At 40.5% G+C, this 19,074-nt stretch overlaps 3 protein-coding genes across 4 annotated transcripts in view; 1 reads left to right on the top strand and 2 right to left on the bottom strand.

Moving 5' to 3' along the window:
- The first annotated feature begins 7,932 nt into the window (after window positions 1-7,932).
- LOC108252698 (membrane-bound alkaline phosphatase-like) lies at window positions 7,933-10,735 on the top strand. The gene is made up of 4 exons (XM_026825316.1): window positions 7,933-8,306; window positions 9,328-9,614; window positions 10,095-10,296; window positions 10,710-10,735. The coding sequence occupies exons 1-4, from the start codon at window positions 8,063-8,065 to the stop codon at window positions 10,733-10,735; spliced, it is 759 nt and encodes a 252-aa protein (XP_026681117.1). The 5' UTR covers window positions 7,933-8,062.
- Window positions 10,736-11,203: 468 nt separating this feature from the next.
- LOC103511718 (probable cytochrome P450 6a13) lies at window positions 11,204-13,498 on the bottom strand. 2 transcript variants are annotated; one of them, XM_026825402.1, is made up of 4 exons: window positions 12,709-13,498; window positions 12,355-12,573; window positions 11,829-12,080; window positions 11,204-11,331 (listed from the first exon to the last, which is right to left on the bottom strand). In XM_026825402.1, exons 1-4 carry the CDS (start codon window positions 13,421-13,423, stop codon window positions 11,204-11,206), a joined length of 1,314 nt encoding a protein of 437 aa, XP_026681203.1. In that variant the 5' UTR covers window positions 13,424-13,498. The 2 variants fall into 2 exon arrangements, with proteins under 2 accessions (XP_026681203.1, XP_026681205.1); XM_026825404.1 differs by having other exon boundaries at window positions 11,829-12,077.
- Window positions 13,499-16,025: 2,527 nt separating this feature from the next.
- The window catches only part of LOC103511579 (SID1 transmembrane family member 1-like), a 32,132-nt gene continuing 29,083 nt past the window's right edge, over window positions 16,026-19,074 (bottom strand). Inside the window, exons 11-13 of the mRNA XM_026825396.1 lie at window positions 18,372-18,610; window positions 16,778-16,969; window positions 16,026-16,670 (exon numbers count right to left, since the gene is read on the bottom strand). Coding sequence (XP_026681197.1) covers window positions 16,793-16,969; window positions 18,372-18,610 — 416 coding nt within the window. The 3' untranslated portion in view covers window positions 16,026-16,670; window positions 16,778-16,792. The remainder of the gene's footprint in view (window positions 16,671-16,777; window positions 16,970-18,371; window positions 18,611-19,074) is intronic.

The following is a 19,074-nucleotide window of genomic DNA, read 5'->3' as shown; positions in this document are numbered from 1 at the left end:
TCTGCTATTCAATTGAAAATTGATATGATTTTCTAGTTTCTCTTTTATAAAACTTCCTTTGTAATCTTGCCTTAATAATAATAATAATAAAAAGCAATTGAAAATTAAATTAAATGTACCCATGATTATTATTATGTTAACGCGGTTTCTTCCAGATTCCTTGTGTGCCGCGACTATTGCACTGTTGTACTTACGATGTTCGTCAGTTATTTTATTTCTGTTTCAACTCTGGATATAGGGTTTTAATCTGCCGTTGATTCCAGAGGTCCACCATCATTCCAGAGCCACAATCCAGAAAACCGGATGACATTGATTTCCCTCGGCTTAATTTGCAATGGTTATTCTGATTCTATTTAACCTCGAACTCTGGGTAACGGGGTACCATACCGTTATAGTGCCGGTTCTAAAACAAGGGATCCGGGAATGATTAATTTTTTTTAAGAGGTTTGACAGAGGGAACTGTAACTGCTATTTAAAAAAGTATTGAAATGAATGGTTATTATATTATTAAAGTTATTTCCTCCCAGTAGATGACAATGATTGGCTTGAGAAAAATCTCATCCTTTTGTAGACTAGGTATTTTTCCTGTCTTGAATTTCGGCAGAGGTTTTATGTCATTTTGCAATTGGAAATACCTAATATGTGTGTCGTCGAAAATGATTTTGCCTTTATTTTCGGACAGATAATGTTTGAGAAAAATCTCATCCTTTTGTAGACTAGGTATTTTTCCTGTCTTGAATTTCGGCAGAGGTTTTATGTCATTTTGCAATTGGAAATATCTAATATGTGTGTCGTCGGAAATGATTTTGCCTTTATTTTCGGACAGATAATGTAAGGATATCAACATTACCCCTCGTGGTTTACTGACTTGTCGCGGCACTTGACGCCGACGCGACGCCGCCCTGACACGACGGCTAGAACCAACCGAAATTTGGGTTTAAGCCACCTTGTCTTACAATACTCAAAAATGTCGTATGCTCTCTTAAGGTATGTTCCCACGGCGTATGTTCCCACATAGTCGGCGTCGTTCGATGTCGACTGAACCTCGACAAAATAGATTCACCTCATCAGCCGCGATGTCAATCAACTGCCGGTCGACTGTTTGGACACACCTTTAAGCGGCGTCCACAATTGTCGGTCGACTTTAGAAGCAACTTAACATAAATAGAATATTTCGTGAGCTACTTAACGCTTCGGGTCTGTGTGTGTCGGTTCAGTGATTGTGAGGTTGTGGCGGTGCCGGCTAAAACTGTTCCATAATCTAATTATTACAGGAAACATCGTGAAAATCTAGTGGCCGCTATCTAGCAAACTTCCATTCTCAATTCAGTTGATTTCCAGCGTGATAGTGCTAATCTTTTTGTAACAAACATAAGGCAGACAAACTTTTGAGAGGATTTTCATAGTGCGATTCTCAATTATTAACAATGAAACCTCTCCTAGAACGACAACAAGTGATTGTGAGTAATTACGGAAAATTGGATAAAATATCTCACCTCATCAGAGTGTTTGGTCTTGGCTCAGGTAAGTTGGCATTGAATTCAGTTGTCACACGATAAGTAGGTACGGGATGCAGTTGTCACCTCCTGATTTTTGTCAGGTGTTCTGTAACTTATTGTTTGGGAGATTACTCCCAGCCGAGAAGTCAGCGGCTTTCAGTGGTCTTGAGGGGACTACACATTGGACGGATCGGACTGCACCAGACCATTCTCCGGACCACGATTTAGTTCAGCAGACTATACGATTTAATTTTTGGTCCAGCGGACCATCTTCCCAGACCAATGTGTAGTGTTGTTCGGACCAACGTGTCGCGTCGGACTGAAAACTTTTTTTTAAAGCTTGAGGTTTTTTAAAGCTTGAGTGGTCTTGAGGGGACTGCATGCACATTAGACGGATCGGACTGCACCAGACCATTCTCCGGACCTCGATTTAGTTCACCAGACTACACGATTTAATTTTTGGTCCAGCGGACCATCTTCCCAGACCAATGTGAAGTGTTGTTCGGACCGTCGCGTCAGACTGAAAACTTTTAAAGCAGAATCTACTAGTTCCTCGAAGAGACACAAAGGTTAAGCGCCGTTTATGCCGTCGACTGTGGTGAGTACCTGGATGAGTGACGAACTGGGCACGAAGCACGTGCTGCTGATTTTGAAGGCCAGAAACTTGATAGCATGTAGGAAAAACACAGGATCCTAGGAACCCAAGCTTCGCCCTCGATTTCGAAATCGCAGAACTACGAGAAGCCATTGAAAACGCGGCACTTGACGCCGACGCGACGCCGCCCTGACACGACGGCTAGAACCAACCGAAATTTGGGTTTAAGCCACCTTGTCTTACAATACTAAAAATGTCGTATGCTCTCTTAAGGTATGTTCCCACATAGTTTTCTCTTAAGGTATGTTCAGCGTCGTTCGATGTCGACTGAACCTCGACAAAATAGATTCACCTCATCAGCCGATGTCGATCAACCGCCGGTCGACTGTTTGGACACACCTTTAGGCGGCGTCCACACTTTGTCGGTCGACTTTAGAAGCAACTTAACATAAATAGAATATTTCGTGAGCTACTTAACGCTTCGGGTCTGTGGATTGACAACAATGATTGTTAATGAGGTGGTAATAAAATTATTGATGAATGCATTGATTAATTATTACCACCGTATAATATTTAAGGGTAAGACCAGGCTGGAAGCCTGGAGGGTCATAGGGGATAATAAATTATGTTATAATAGCATCCATGTTGCGATTACCAAGTCATCGCATTACGTAAAATCGTAAAAACTAAACACGTTGAACAAACCACTTGGATTATAGGTTGTCATAATAGGCCGAGTTAGTTTTCGCCCTACCTACAAGTATGAGAAGTAGTGATATCGATTTTGGAAAAATAACTCAGAAGATTATTTATGTTAGACAGTTAGATACTAACGACTTTTGTTTACCTTCCCAGTTTGCATCGTCTCCTCTGAACGCAGAAACTGATTGTGAAATAATCGTGGTTAACCTCGGAATATTCACGATTTAAAAGAGTAAAATTTGAACTACTTTTTCCATTCACTTTGATAGTGACTCCAATGATCTTTTAAACTGCCCTACTATGTCCGCATTACTTTGGTTAGACAGGTCTCTCATCAGTAGGTACCAACCAACAGAAGTATGTACCTACAGCATTAGTATCTACATAAATATACATAGAGGTTGGTAACTTGGTTAACATTTCTCACGTTGTGGTGCCTAATCAATAGGCCATCAATGTCACAGATCAGATCATTATTTAAAATAAGGTCAATTTGGTTCACAAGAAGGTTTGCTCAACACCTGATTCAAGAATCAATTATTTCTGTTCATGCAAATCCTGTAGTGATGATAGAGAAGACATTGGAGATGAATGTTTTAGGTGTAGTTAACCAAGGTCAGTCATCTTTTAGGGTGTGTTTACACATAGTCGACCGGCCGTCGATCTCATGGAAATGGGCAAACTCGAGTAGATAAAAGTTCACGTTAAGCTTCGCTCATGGTCGAGACCAATTTTTTTTTTTTAACTGTAACTGCTATGGTCTTATCGTCCCGAAATCGAAGAGAGAAGGAAGACAGGATAGGAAAAAGCCAGCCGTTCCGAGAACGAACATTATCCCATCAGGATAAAATCCGCCCCGGGCGGAAATCGAACCCGCGCATACAAGGCAGACGCACTACCAACTAAGCTAACTAACTCAACCTTTGCTGTTTCTTTAGCAAGGAAATGTCAGGCTGGTATACTCCTTGTTTAACGTCCTCCAGTTAGTATTCTATTCTATAAAATGTTAGTTAAGCAATATACTGCCCTAGGTATTTCACGAAAAGTCCGCCACTGATCGAAGTTATTAATTTATAAATAGCGATTTTATAGCTTTAATAACAGTTATCAAGTTATAATTAGGTTCTTAGCTCGGCTACCTAATGACGAATACTAGTACCTAATAAAAGACTAGTATGTTTTGATACCCAACAGTTACCTAGATTGCTCATCATCCTCTATAAATGCAAAAAGCACGTACTTTTACGTCAGATAGCTTGTAAAAAAATCTTAAGTATCCCCAAAAATAGATTAACAACCCCACTTGAAATCGCAATGTCCAACTTCAATAATATGTACAACAACTGTACCTACATGTCCTTCATACCTATATAGGTACCTAGAATTGTAAACACCTTTTTTCTGATTTCAGATTCCAAGAATGTTGTTCAACTTGAAACCAAATGGTCAAGGCCGATTATAGTTCCTGAGTTTTCTCCAAACGGAGATTTAACATTAATAAGATTTGAAAATGCCACGAAGCGTGCTAAAGCTCAGAAGAAAGTCAACCGGAAAGAAGAGAATACAAACCAAACCAAATTGGATCTCCCAGTTCCCACCCACATAGCTGAATACATGGCTGACATTATTAACGAAATCCCAAAGAACACATCCAAAAATGAGCGAGAGAAATTGATCATTGAAAATCTTTTTATTGAAATTTTAAGAGATGACCAGTTGAAAAACCAACTCACCCAAGTGATCAGCAATGTAACAAAGAACACGATTAGCAAAACCAATGTCAAAATAGGCGATGATGAGTTCACCACTGTCATTGCGCGAAATAACAAAACCAGAAGCGGTAACAAAACTGAAGGCACAAACGGAAAGAAAAGAGGCAACATAAAGAGCAATAGCACAAGCACAACTGCTGTACCAACCACAGTGAGACCGAGTGCACAGAATGGAATTACCCAAGTAGAATTCAATTTGAACAGAATTAGAGGCAGCAGTAAATTTGACAGTAAAAACGAAGACGATGACGAAGATGAAAAGATTGAAGAGACTATCACTACCACTATCAGAAATGATATTGAAGATGAAGGTGTTACTGTTGAAAGTGATGATAGTGAAAACGATACTAGAGATGACAGCGAGAACAACGAAAGTACCACTCCCAGCACAACTCCAAGTATTCCAACAACTACCAGAAGAAGGCCTGAAGCAGTCATTGACAAAAACCGTAACAACAAGAAAAAACAACCAACCAACACCAAGGCAGATCTTGAGACCCTAGATGAGAGAGGTAAAGGTTTTTTTTTTATTATTAACTAATCTAACTAGTAAAGCTCCATTAACCTTGACGACACATCCTTTGAAAAGGCCAAAAGAGATTTCAAAGACATCAAAGGATACCTATGTTTCCTAAGTGCTTACACAACTAATAGGTATCTTCCGCCACACATCTCTGATCGCAAAAACCGTAACAACAAGAAAAAACAACCAACCAACACCAAGGCAGATCTTGAGACCCTAGATGAGAGAGGTAAAGGTTATTTTTTTATTTATTAACTGTTGATACGTTGGCTTCTCGTCCAGGAGGTACCGGTTCGATTCCCGGTCCAAGTCGAATAATTTGACGAATTCAAATGATTCGGATATCGGGTAAATGTACAAACAATAATACTGCCTTATCCTGGTGTTGATACGTTGGCTTCTCGTCCAGGAGGTACCGGTTCGATTCCCGGTCCAAGTCGAATAATTTGACGAATTCAGATGATTCTGATACCGGGTATATGCACAAACAATAATACTGCCTTATCCTGATGTTGATACGTTGGCTTCTCGTCCAGGAGGTACCGGTTCGATTCCCGGTCCAAGTCGAATAATTTGACGAATTCAGATGATTCTGATATCGAGTAAATGTACAAACAATAATACTGCCTTATCCTGGGGACTAGCACGCTTTTGACTATTGAATGTTTGTTTCAGATTCAATCTTCTGGTATGAACAGGGTGACAGTGCGCTGAAAGGTTTGCTCGAAAGGAAACTCAACGAGAAGAAGGCAAGAAACGTAATCCTCTTCCTGGGAGATGGTATGTCTTTGGCCACGATAACTGCTGCCCGAATCTACGATGGACAGCAGAAAGGACATTCGGGCGAAGAGGCACAACTGAGCTTTGAGAATTTCCCAAGCACCGGACTGTCGAAGGTAGGTGTTTGGCGCTAACATGATTTAACGCATAGTTAAAGCACCTTACTGGAAAAAAACCTAAAAAATACGTTTCTTCAACATAGTTCGCCATAAAGGTGTGTCCACACATAGTCAACGGCCGTCGATCGAGATCGACTAAGAGTGAACACACCTTCAGAACTTAACTTTTACTCAGAGAGTAAAAACGAAGATGGGCTGAATTCACAGTAATAAGAAAAGTACTAAGAAAATTCATAATAATAAGAAACTTCAGCCGTCAAACTAGATTGTGATCCATGGGCTACATAGATATATTCAAGTTGAAATCTAATTGAACAATCTCTATTAAATACGACCCTGACCTCAGAATATTGTCAATTGTCATCAATGTAATATGTGAAATACCGATGTGCAAGTATGGAATATCTACATACCTACATGTGAACATTTCGTAAATAAAAACATTCCAACATGAAACAAAATGACAAAATAAAAGAGGGTGAGTGTCAACCCACAGTGTCTAAAAATACCCACCTCTACCCCTCTACCGAGTTCTATTTTCGACACTGGTCTCGCAATATAACGGTATTTATAATTTGGTTTACTCGAAAACTATTTTATTGTAGTAAAAGGAACGAGTAGTACTATCGTAGTAGCAAGTCATAGTGGGGTGCAACTATTCCATTGATTAGTTGAGTGCTTTTCGGTTCCGAAGTTCAGTTGAGTTCAGTTCGCCGCGAATGATGAATCGGGTGTCGGTATTAGCGTTAGTGGTGATTGTGTTGGAGGTGATTTGTGGAGCCGATGGAAACAGAGGGAATCGGACCAGCTCTTACAGGACGAGAGCCAAAGCCATTGAGGATAAAACAGGTAAGTGGTCTCGCAATATAACGGTATTTATAATTTGGTTTACTCGAAAACTATTTTATTGTAGTAAAAGGAACGAGTAGTACTATCGTAGTATCAAGTCATAGTGGGGTGCAACTATTCCATTGATTAGTTGAGTGATTTTCGGTTCCGAAGTTCAGTCGAGTTCAGTTCGCTGCGAATGATGAATCGGGTGTCGGTATTAGCATTAGTGGTGATTGTGTTGGAGGTGATTTGTAGAGCCGATGGAAACAGAGGAAACCGGACCAGCTCTTACAGGACGAGAGCCAAAGCCATTGAGGATAAAACAGGTAAGTGCTTTGGGATTTTGGATATTTACCTAATCGAAAAAAGTTTAAATTGGAATAGATATCATAGCATCAGGATAGATATATTTCTGGTTTCATTCAAGACTGCCCTTGTGATAGGTACCTAAGGGAAAACCCTATCTAACTTAACAACCTCCCAAAATAAATACCTTTCCACCTACCTTTCTTTCCCCTCATTGCACCCTTCTTTCCTCTAATATCACTTTTGCTTCACTGCATTGGCGGCGTGCAATGCTTTTAACATTAAATCGATGGCACGCCGCCAATACCACGTGGATACGATTGCGGACTGGGCTCAGGACTGCGACAAATCAACCGGACTGGTCACTACGACCCGTGTGACGCATGCGACACCCGCAGCTCTGTATGCGCATACGGCAAACCGAGAGTGGGAAAGCGACAAGCATGTGCTCAAGGCAAAGTTGGACCCGAGGGAGTGTGAAGATATTGCATGCCGATTCCGCCTGTACAGCTACGGCCTATCTGTCAGGAGTGAAAGCAAACTATGGTAAGACCTTATTCCAGTCCAAATAGGTTCTGTACACACACTGTTTCCTTTAGAGCAGAATATAACTTTTGCGTGAGACCAAATTATAACATTGACTACTTCAATTCTCCTCATAAGGCTAAAAGCACACCGAAATTGCCAGAGCTAATACTTTATTAGACCAAATTATAACATTGACTACTTCAATTCTCCTCATAAGGCTAAAAGCACACTGAAATTGCCAGAGCTAATACTTTATTAAAAAAATGAAATCTTGCGTTCTTATTGGGACACCCTTTATGTGTAACCGGTGGACGAATTGTCGGTCTTATCACCAAACCTAAAATGTCCCTCCCTCCACAGGTACGTTGGGTGTGTCCGGTCTCGTAACACGCAACGATTGCGAAGCGATGCGAAACGAATCCAACCACGTGGATACGATTGCGGACTGGGCTCAGGACTGCGACAAATCAACCGGACTGGTCACTACGACCCGTGTGACGCATGCGACACCCGCAGCTCTGTATGCGCATACGGCAAACCGAGAGTGGGAAAGCGACAAGCATGTGCTCAAGGCAAAGTTGGACCCGAGGGAGTGTGAAGATATTGCAAGTCAGCTCATCACACGGTCCCCTGGGAACAAGTTGAACGTAAGTAGACAGTACTGAGTTCGAGCCCCGGGGAAAGTGTTGAACGTAAAATAGAAACAGTCAGGTTTCAACGGTGAAAGTAAAGAAGTTGAGAATGATTTCGAACAAAGGTTATCGATAGTAACGTTTCTAAGGATAGCCACTCACTATCAGGTATACCTGACAGGTACGGCTGAAAAGGTCCGCCTGTCAGGTCTATCTAATACCTGATGAACACACACACCATCAGGTAGACCTGATCTGACCTGGCCTAAGTAACCTATAGTAAAGCCCGATGTGGGCCTTGACAAGAGAACACCATCCTCGGATTTTCAAGGGGTGCATTGAGGGGAAAGAAAGGTAGGTACTACGTGAAGGAGGAGCACACAAATTATGAAGTGAATAAAAGGCGGGGTACAAAATATTGATTTCTAATCTTTGAATTATAGATCCATCGTAATAATTCCCCACTGAAGTTACATTTCTCGGATTTCTTCCGATTGGGGTCCATCCGTGCGGTAATCCGTGGGGAACAGGCTTAGATCCACTGGATCTGCAGCCCAACAGTCCAAAACATGAAGTGAGACCTATTAAATAATGTTACATTTCTCGGATTTCTTCCGATTGGGGTCCATCCGTGCGGTAATCCGTGGGGAACAGGCTTAGATCCACTGGATCTGCAGCCCACCAGTCCAAAAAATGAAGTGATACCTATTAAATTAAATAATAACTGCCGATTCCGCCTGTACAGCTACGGCCTATCTGTCAGGAGTGAAAGCAAACTATGGTAAGACCTTATTCCAGTCCAAATAGGTTCTGCACACACACTGTTTCCTTTAGAGCAGAATATAACTTTTGCCTGAGACCAAAATATAACATTGACTACTTCAATTCTCCTCATAAGGCTAAAAGCACACCGAAATTGCCTGAGCTAATAATTTATTAAAAAATGAAATCTCGCGTTCTTATTGGGACACCCTTTATGTGTAACCGGTGGACGAATTGTCGGTCTTATCACCAAACCTAAAATGTCCCTCCCTCCACAGGTACGTTGGGTGTGTCCGGTCTCGTAACACGCAACGATTGCGAAGCGATGCGAAACGAATCCAACCACGTGGATACGATTGCGGACTGGGCTCAGGACTGCGACAAATCAACCGGACTGGTCACTACGACCCGTGTGACGCATGCGACACCCGCAGCTCTGTATGCGCATACGGCAAACCGAGAGTGGGAAAGCGACAAGCATGTGCTCAAGGCAAAGCTGGACCCGAGGGAGTGTGAAGATATTGCGAGTCAGCTCATCACACGGTCCCCTGGGAACAAGTTGAACGTAAGTAGACAGTACTGAGTTCGAGCCCCGGCGAAGGTGTTGAACGTAAAATAGAAACAGTCAGGTTTCAACGGTGAAAGAAGAGAAGTCGAGAATGATTTCGAACAAAGGTTATCGATAGTAACGTTTCTAAGGATAGCCACTCACTATCAGGTATACCTGACAGGTACGGCTGAAAAGGTCCGTCTGTCAGGTCTATCTAATACCTGATATCTGACCTGGCCTAAGTAACCTCTCGCTATCTCAGCGCATATCACACTAGAATTGCACCTTTTGACAGTTTGTAACAGAACTTATTCCACACACAGACATTTCAATCGTTCCCAGGAAGGGCCTATGTTAGTTACCTTACCTTAACAAACGGCACTACAGCCCGATGTGGGCCTTGGCAAGAGAACACCATCCTCGGATTTTCATAGTACGATTCAATTATTGAGTTCATGATTTGCAGAAGTTCACGAACGATTCTCCAACTTTCAGGTGATCATGGGAGGAGGTCGCGCCAATTTCCTGCCCGAATTCGCAATGGACGACGAAGGTCATCACGGCAAGCGAAAGGATCGTCGCGATCTCGTCGATATTTGGAAACAGGTCAAATTGCGACAGGGCAAGTCGATCGCCTACGTCACAAACCAGACCGATCTGATGAAGGTCAACACGAGCGACACCGAGTACTTACTGGGTAAATATTGTTTATTATTTGTAGGCACTTTGAAAAAAATGTGAAAAAAATCCACCAAAAATCGTTTTTTAGCTTAATGGTTTTCTGGACAAAATTTGCATCACCACTTTCGTGTTCCTGGTAAAAAGACCTTTAATTTGATATATAGGTCGACTAGGTTTGGATAAGTCCTTCTATGGGGTCAGACAGAGTGACAGACGACACCGAAGCGAATTCAATAGTCCGTCCCTTATACCTTTTTATTACTATTGTAATAATAAAGGAAGGACGGACTAAAAAGTAAATAGATAGGATATTGAATGTACCAGTTTCCAAGGGATCACTGAAATTGAGTAACGTTGCGCGTGGTTGATATCCGGATGGACGGTGATCATCGGGATTGTATGCTGCTGGATTTTCCTGCTCCCACTCAGGCGGGGTGAGATTGTCGCCGAATTGATGGTAAAATCCCCCTCACTGAAGACCTTAGCGCCAGCCTAGTTAGCTTGGTTGGTAGTGCGTCTGCCTGACACCGAAGCGAATACAATAGCCCGTCCACTATACCTTTTTTTATTACTATCGTAATAATAAAGGAAGGACGGGCTAATAATCGAAAATTTCAGCCAATCAGATTGCATAATCCGAGAGTTTATCTTAAACGGAGTTTAAACTAACTTTGTGGAGCCGACCATTAGTACATTGTATTATACAGGTTTTAAACATTCATAGATGTTCTTAATTATTGTTCTTGTTCATAGATGTTCTTAATTATTGTTCTTGTTCATAGATGTTCTTATTGTTCATAATTCCAAGGTTTTTACATTCAGAATCAAAGGTTTCGCGGTTTGCAGGAGTAGACTTCCCTTCAGGTATTCAAATGTTGCATTGGCTGAATCAATACTGAACTCGAAATTAGAAATCAGTTGTGCTAGGTTTGCAGGAGTATACTTCCCTTCAGGTATTCAAATGTTGCATTGGCTGAATCAATACTGAACTCGAAATTAGAAATCAGTTGTGCTAGGCCGATCTTGAATTGGATGGTTCCGAACCTCATACCTGCAACAATATTGAACAAATTATTTAGTAAAGAAACATTTTCTATAGATCACCAAGACACATGATTAGCAAAGATACACTTTAAATGGATCACCAAAAGATTGCAGAATAGAATATGCCTTCTTCATCCTGCTCGAATGAGACTAGAAAATCCCTTTACCCCAGCAATCGAAACAAGGTCTCTTGTATTTTATGGGTTTTAACGTAACATAAAATTTTGTGATTCATAATGGACATAGTTTTATTTCACGACTTCATATCTGAACGGATGCATCTATGCTGATCCAACGCCTTTTATAAATTTGTTCTGCTTCAACACAAATGAGTAATGGGGAATATTGTGCCTCTCCTCGTACCCAAAGCCAGACTTTTAATGTATGATTTTAAGTTCAAAATCAATTGTTTGATAACGAAAACGGAGGAAACTCTACATACCTGCTTAACCCAATTATTCCCACTAGGTCGTTTGCGACCCACTTTAAATCACAATATCTTACCAATGCAATTTCGTGGACCATCTCCGAAAGGTAAGTAAGTATAGTGGGGCCGGGATTCGATATTTTCGGGCGAAAATCTCTCCGGGTCAAATTTCTCTGGATCAGGATAGTATTCTGGGTCATAGTGAATGGCAAATGTAGGGATAGAAATTTTGGTCCCAACGTCTAACGTAAGGTCTGTGTTGGGCAGCTTGTATTTCTTGACGGATATCCGGTCCAATTGAGGCAATGATGGGTACATCCTCAGAGCTTCTGAAAATAAGAATCAAATGGAAAATGTAAATGACTCTACACACGAAAATCATGGGTACTCATTACTCAAAGACAATATACGCTCTGGTACAGGACGTTTTTGGACGGTCCTTTTCCCCAATATATTCTAACTAGGCTCCACAGTGTAGAAGTCATTCGGTAAAGCTTACCCAGACTTTAGGGCCGTTTTCCCCTACACCTGGGCCTTGGAGTGTGCTTTTTGCGTACGGTCCAGAAGACATACTAATATGGGTAGCTTAATTTTCTAACTAACCTTTGGTAACCTTATCCAGGTAGCTCATCTTGTGACAAATCTCATACGTAAGTTCACCCTCTTTTTTCTTCGTGGCCATAATTTCTTGCCGCAGTTTACTTTGAATATCCGGGTTTCGCGCCAGTTCATACAAACAGAACGTCAGTACGGAGGACGAGGTTTCATATCCCCCGAAGAAGAAAACAAAACTCTGCGCTGTGATGACGTCATCTGTCATTTCTGAAAAAGAAAAAAAATACATTTATAGAACATAATCCATTACTTGAGAAGTTTTTTTTTCTATTCGTTGGACTAAATTCTGAAAGGTAATAGGGGACAGGAGTTGACGCCGACAAAAGTTGAGTAATGACTTACCCACGTCATCAGGACTAAGTGTTTTGCCTCTTTGAGCTATCTGTAGTTGCATCATGATGTTGAGGAAGTCATCTCTCTTGATATTATTCTTCTCTCGGTATGATAGATTAGTCTTAACCAGATTCGAAAAGAATTGAGAGATCCGTGGGTCAAAAATCTTTAAATTGAGATATTTGATCAGAGGTATCAGCTCAGATAATACCGCTTTCAACATCTGAAGAACGGATGGTTTCATGACAAGTAGACTGACTTGCCGGAATTCTGAGTCTGGGTTTTCCAAGGAGTTTATTTCGATACCGAATGCTGTGGATCCTATCACATCTGTCGTGTACCGTGCACAGTAGTCCTTCACCTCTAGACTCATCTGTTTCGACTCTCCAATCTGTTTCCGAATGGTCGTAATGAGTTGATCGCTACATTTCTTAATCAGTGGAAACATGTACTTGATTTTGCCCGAAGTGAAGGTTGGTGATAGCTTATTTCTGAGTCTCTTCCAATACTCGCCCTTACTACCGAACAGATGTCCCTCTATCGGATCTCGTTTCGCATCTGACTCGCCTATGCCACGGTCCACAAAATGGTCAAAGTCCTTGATAAGAATATATTTGTACAGCTCTGGATCTGTCACCATGAGCTTAGGCGTCATCAGGTGGTAGAGTCCTCCATAGGGAAGCTTCAAATCATACTTGATCTTGTTGTAAAACTCACAGTTCATTTGATGAAACGTTATCCGAGATAGAAAGCCAGCGCCGTAGTTACCAAACGGAAATGTAGGGGAGAAGTAGAAAACATTCTTGTTCCTGGTAGAGTCCTCCATAGGGAAGCTTCAAATCATACTTGATCTTGTTGTAAAACTCACAGTGCATTTGATGAAACGTTATCCGAGATAGAAAGCCAGCGCCGTAGTTACCAAACGGAAATGTAGGGGAGAAGTAGAAAACATTCTTGTTCTTCCAATAACGATAGTTGAAAATGCTTTTGATGAACAGAAAGATAAGAGGAAGAGAACAGAGAACCAGGGTGTCGAGGACCAAACTATTTGTCAAGAGGGTCATGGTGCACACCAAATCACTTTAGCTACTAAATGAATATGAAAATCTCATTGGTGAAAAAAATGAATTAATAATAAGAATAAACAAACGTACTTTTACGAGGAAAAAGAAATGTTTACACATCAACAGTAAATTACACAATCGTACGAAGCAAATACATAACACAATCCGCAAATCATTACCGATAGAAAGTTTGTTTTTCGCAGTAAAAATAAATAAAGGAGAAATGATGAAAATTCACAAGTATCGCGCACCTATCACTCTATTTCTTATCACCGACAAAAATATGACTAAATGCCAGGAAATAGACTATTTCATGCCTCGGATTCTTTATCTAATAGAGGTAAATAGAAATAGAGAAGTATTGAGAACTAACCGCACTAGCATGCAATCTAAGAAGCGACTGAACACATGAGAAAACCTCTACAAGGTAACATGGTATGGGAAAATCGTATAAGATATGTACTTAAATACTCGGGTTTGAGACTTAATGACTGATTTGAAGAGCCCATCATACAGAAAAAATAATAGATATGAGAAAACCTCTACAAGGTCGAGAAAACCTCTACAAGAAAACCTCTACAGAGAAAACCATGCTATGAGAAAATCGTATAAGATATGTACTTAAATACTCGGGTTTGAGACTTAATGACTGATTTGAAGAGCCCATCATACAGAAAAAACAACAGAGATAAAGGAAGGAAGAGAGGTATTAGGAGGAGCGAGAGAGAGAGACGGAGAGAGAGAGAGAGAGAGAGAGAGAGAGAGGAGAGAGGAGGGAGAGAGGGGAAAGAGAGAGAGAGAGAGAGGCGGACAGAAGCAGAGCCAATTAGATGATAATGATAGCCTGCAGAATACAAGCAACACGCAATCCTACTCTCAAATCAGTCACTATTATAGTTCAAATCATAAACATAGGGATAGCCGTAAACAACAATATTCTAAACAAACATACAACTGAAAAGAAAACGCACACCTCATTGATACTAAGTGAAGCAGCAAATTGAGATAAATACAAACAACAGACAATCCCAGTGGAAAAGGTGGATTTATAACCAAGAGGAGTTTGTGTGTCAAATAAATAAAGATAACATCAACTACATACATTTCGACATCCATGACACGTTGATAACAGATTTGATCAAATAGGCGTCGGACGAATAAAAAATGTTATTTTCCTAAAGCTGTGTCCACACATGGTCGACGCCATCGATCGATGTCGACTGAAACCGTACACTGCTTCGATAATATAATATGTAGATTTACATCGTCGATCGACAGCATCGACTAGGTGTGGACACAGCTTAATACCTTATGCAGGTTCCTTAAAAGAAAACGCGGAAAAAGTAGGTTCCCTAAAAAAGCGAAAAAAAAATAGCTTTTTATGTACATATGAAAATAAGTATTATTATATTTTATTTATCTATATAAAAATTAAAACACTTTGTTGAGTACGATGGGTATTTAAAAAGGAGCCACCCTGAATATCTTGAGTATCGTTTGGAATTTGGTAAATTATTTCGAGGGGGGGGGGAACTTTTTTTCAAATGGTCAACTTTGAAATCTTAAATGAGAACACCCAAATTTTATCACACTAAATAAAAGACCTTGAAAATTACAGCACTTTATTAAAAGTTTGAGGTCAATATCTTAAACAGGGCCGGAGGTCAATATCATAAGCAGGTACCGAAACAGGGGGGCAAAAAGTTGAGTAATCATTTCAATTTTCTATAGCCTGTAGACGAGTACTTTAAATAAGGTAGGTAGTTGGCACTGATACTTTAACGTCCTGAACTCTTGAAAATGAGGTTTCAGTTATCAAACGTTTCCAATTGAAACAAGATCACTATTGCAGTCTTTAAAAACAACTCTCCAGTCTTAAATTTTAAAACTATAAATAAGTAAAATTGAGTATTATTCTTTATGACATTATGATACAATGAACGTGGTAGTTGGCACTGATACTTTAACGTCCTGAACTCTTGAAAATGAAGTTTCAGTTATCAAATGTTTCCAATTGAAACAAGATCACTATTGCAGTCTTTAAAAACAACTCTCCAGTCTTAAATTTTAAAACTATAAATAAGTAAAATTGAGCCTCAAAAACCACAGTAATTTATTTTATTTTAAGCCAGCCGTTCCGAGAACGAACTTTATCTGTTAGAGATATGAAATAATATGAAATAAAAAAGATGATTTCATATCAGAACCGATAATTTTCCTCAATCAGATAAGAGATTTTTTCCAACTAGTTAGAAGTGTCTCATTTTAAGCCAGCCGTTCCGAGAACGAACTTTATCTGTTAGAGATATGAAATAAAAAAGATGATTTCATATCAGAACCGATAATTTTCCTCAATCAGATAAGAGATTTTTTCCAACTAGTTAGAAGTGTCTGTGGTCATTGGCTATCAGATAAGTAAGAAATTCTCTTATAGACGGTAAATTGTAAATTATAATCTAGGGTACAAACTTAAAACGTAAAAACTTAGGTAGGAAATTGACATCGCATAATAAAAAATAAATATGTATATGGAGGTAAAAAAAGGAGAAGAAGAAATTAATAAATTGCTTTAAAAGGTCCTTGGAGGTTGAAATAGGAAAAAACTTTTTTAGAGGGACTGCTAAGGTCTTATCGCCCCGAAATCGAAGAGAGAAGGAAAACAGGATAGGAGAAAGCCAGTCGTTCCGAGAACGAACCTTATCCGTTCAGGATAAAATCCACCACGGACGGGAATCGAACCCGCGGCCTAGCGCTTAAGGCAGACGCGCTACCAACCAAGCTAACTAGGCTGGCCGGAAAATATGACTAATTCTTATGCTTTCGGAAGAAAAAACTTATATCTATAATATCACTTTAGGGTACTGACTTGAGCTCGGGGATTTCCTTCTCAAAACACAGGGAACGTATCTCTGTCTCGCTTATGACTTACGGGAGCAAAAACTTATATCTATAATATCACTTTAGGGTACTGACTTGAGCTCGGGGATTTCCTTCTCAAAACACAGGGAACGTATCTCTGTCTCTCTCGCTCAAAACACAGGCAGGGTATCTCTGTCTCTGTTGCTCACATCGTCATCCAGGGCCAATAGACACATAAAGGAGAAGAACATAGCCAGGGCCGATAGTACGTGCCATACATCGTGATGGTCGTAGAAGTTTAGTACGAGGCAGGGCCGGTTGTAAGTCCGTGACTCGGCTGGGGTACCCTGCAACCAGAAGGGAACGATTAATTTCTAGTTTTCTAGTGATTCAGTAAAGGCCTGTTCTCACTTGTCGTTCGGAAAAAAAAATCGTGTCGGATTGTTTTCTAGTGATTCAGTAAAGGCCCCTTCTGACTTGTCGTTCGGAAAAAAAAATCGTGTCGGGTGTAGACTGTAGAGGGAAGATTTTCATTTAACATTGCCAACAGAACATTCGGAAAAAAATCTCGGATGAAACTCACGACAAGTAGGAACGGGCCTTAAATCCCATCTTCCTTTTCGGGACGATTATCTCTGTGGCTGAATGGTTAATTTTGATGAAATTGTTTGTGGTTGTTAAAAAGAGTACTTAGGGTGATCGTGTCGTGTGTAGACTGTAGACGGAAGATTTTCATTTAACATTGCCTCCAGAACATTCGGAAAAAAATCGGATGAAACTCACAAGTAGGAACGGGCCTTAAATCCCTTCTTCCTTTTCGGGACGATTATCTCTGTGGCTGAATGGTTAATTTTGATGAAATTGTTTGTGGTTGTTAAAAAGAGTACTTAGGGTGACATAGGCTACTTGAAATTGTCACATTCCATCCCGATTCAAAATGGCGGGTATGCTTGGTTCCGTACAAAGGACGGGTCAACCACTAGTATGTGTCTTGTATACTTAGAACTCAGACCTTCACACTAAGAGATGGTCAGCATTTATTTCTGCTTGTTGGGGACAAAGAGGAGATGTACAGCCTATTCTGTGGAGATATTGGGAACGACAATCATGTATTCATGTCTTATCTGAATTTGAATACCGTTTCTTTTCGTGGGAGGTCTGGTATCATTTCTATAAGATATTGAAAACTTACAGCCCAGGAGATAGACTTGTTGAAGAAGAAGTACAGCGCTCCGGCCCACAGTAGAATCGAGGAATCGTGTCGTGTGTAGACTGTAGAGGGAAGATTTTCATTTAGCATTGCCTCCAGAACATTCGGAAAAAAATCGGATGAAACTCACAAGTAGGAACGGGCCTTAAATCCCATCTTCCTTTTCGGGACGATTATCTCTGTGGCTGAATGGTTGATTTTGATGAAATTGTTTGTGGTTGTTAAAAAGAGTACTGAGGGTGACATAGGCTACTTGAAATTGTCACATTATATCCCGATTCAAAATGGCGGGTATGCTTGGTTCCGTACAAAGGACGGGTCAACCACTAGTATGTATCTTGCATATTTAGAACTCAGACCTTCACACTAAGAGCTGGTCAGCATTTATTTCTGCTTGTTGGGGACAAAGAGGAGATATACAGCCTATTCTGTGGAGATATTGGGAACGACAATCATGTATTCATGTCTTGTCTGAATTTGAATACCGTTTCTTTTCGTGGGAGGTCTGGTATTATTTCTATAAGATATTGAAAACTTACAGCCCAGGAGATAGACTTGTTGAAGAAGAAGTACAGCGCTCCGGTCCACAGTAGAATCGAGGCTGCCAGATAGAGTCCTGTATGCGCCATAATCTTCTCGCCAGACAGGTACTTCATGGTGATGTAGAACATCAGGTAGAGACATAGATTGACCATGAAGACGGCCAGGAAGTAGGTGCCAAAGTTGACCATATGGTAGCGGAGCTGAGCGGCGGCCAGAGCCCAGTTGAACAGATTGCCTGGCCAGGGGAAAATAGAGAGGATGAAAATAGTCAATTTTTGTTTTTTTTTTTTTTTTTTTTTTTTTTAAGGGTTTTGAAAGGGAAACAGAACTGTAACTGCTATGGTCTTATCTCCCCGAAATGGAAGAGAGAAGGAAGACGGGAACTGTAACAGGAAGAGGAAAAAAATTTAGAAATGATTTCCTCCCCCCCCCCTCAATAAATTTGACAGAGGGAACTTTAACTGCTAAGGTCTTATCGTCCCGAAAGCGAATAGAGAAGAAATATATGATAGGAGAAGACCAGCCGTTGAGAGAACGAACATTATCCTATCAGGATAAAATCCGCCCCCGGGAAGGAATTAAACCAGCAACCTAGCGCTTACAAGACAGACGCGCTACCATCTAAGGTAACTAGGCTGGCGATATTAGCTTTTTCCAACAATATTTTGTAAATGCTTAGGCCATACAAATGTACTAAAG

Source organism: Diaphorina citri, unplaced genomic scaffold (assembly GCF_000475195.1).
Source record: "Diaphorina citri unplaced genomic scaffold, Diaci psyllid genome assembly version 1.1 scaffold34, whole genome shotgun sequence".
Taxonomy (NCBI): Eukaryota; Metazoa; Arthropoda; class Insecta; order Hemiptera; family Psyllidae; genus Diaphorina; species Diaphorina citri.
This window is presented reverse-complemented; position numbering and strand designations above follow the sequence as displayed.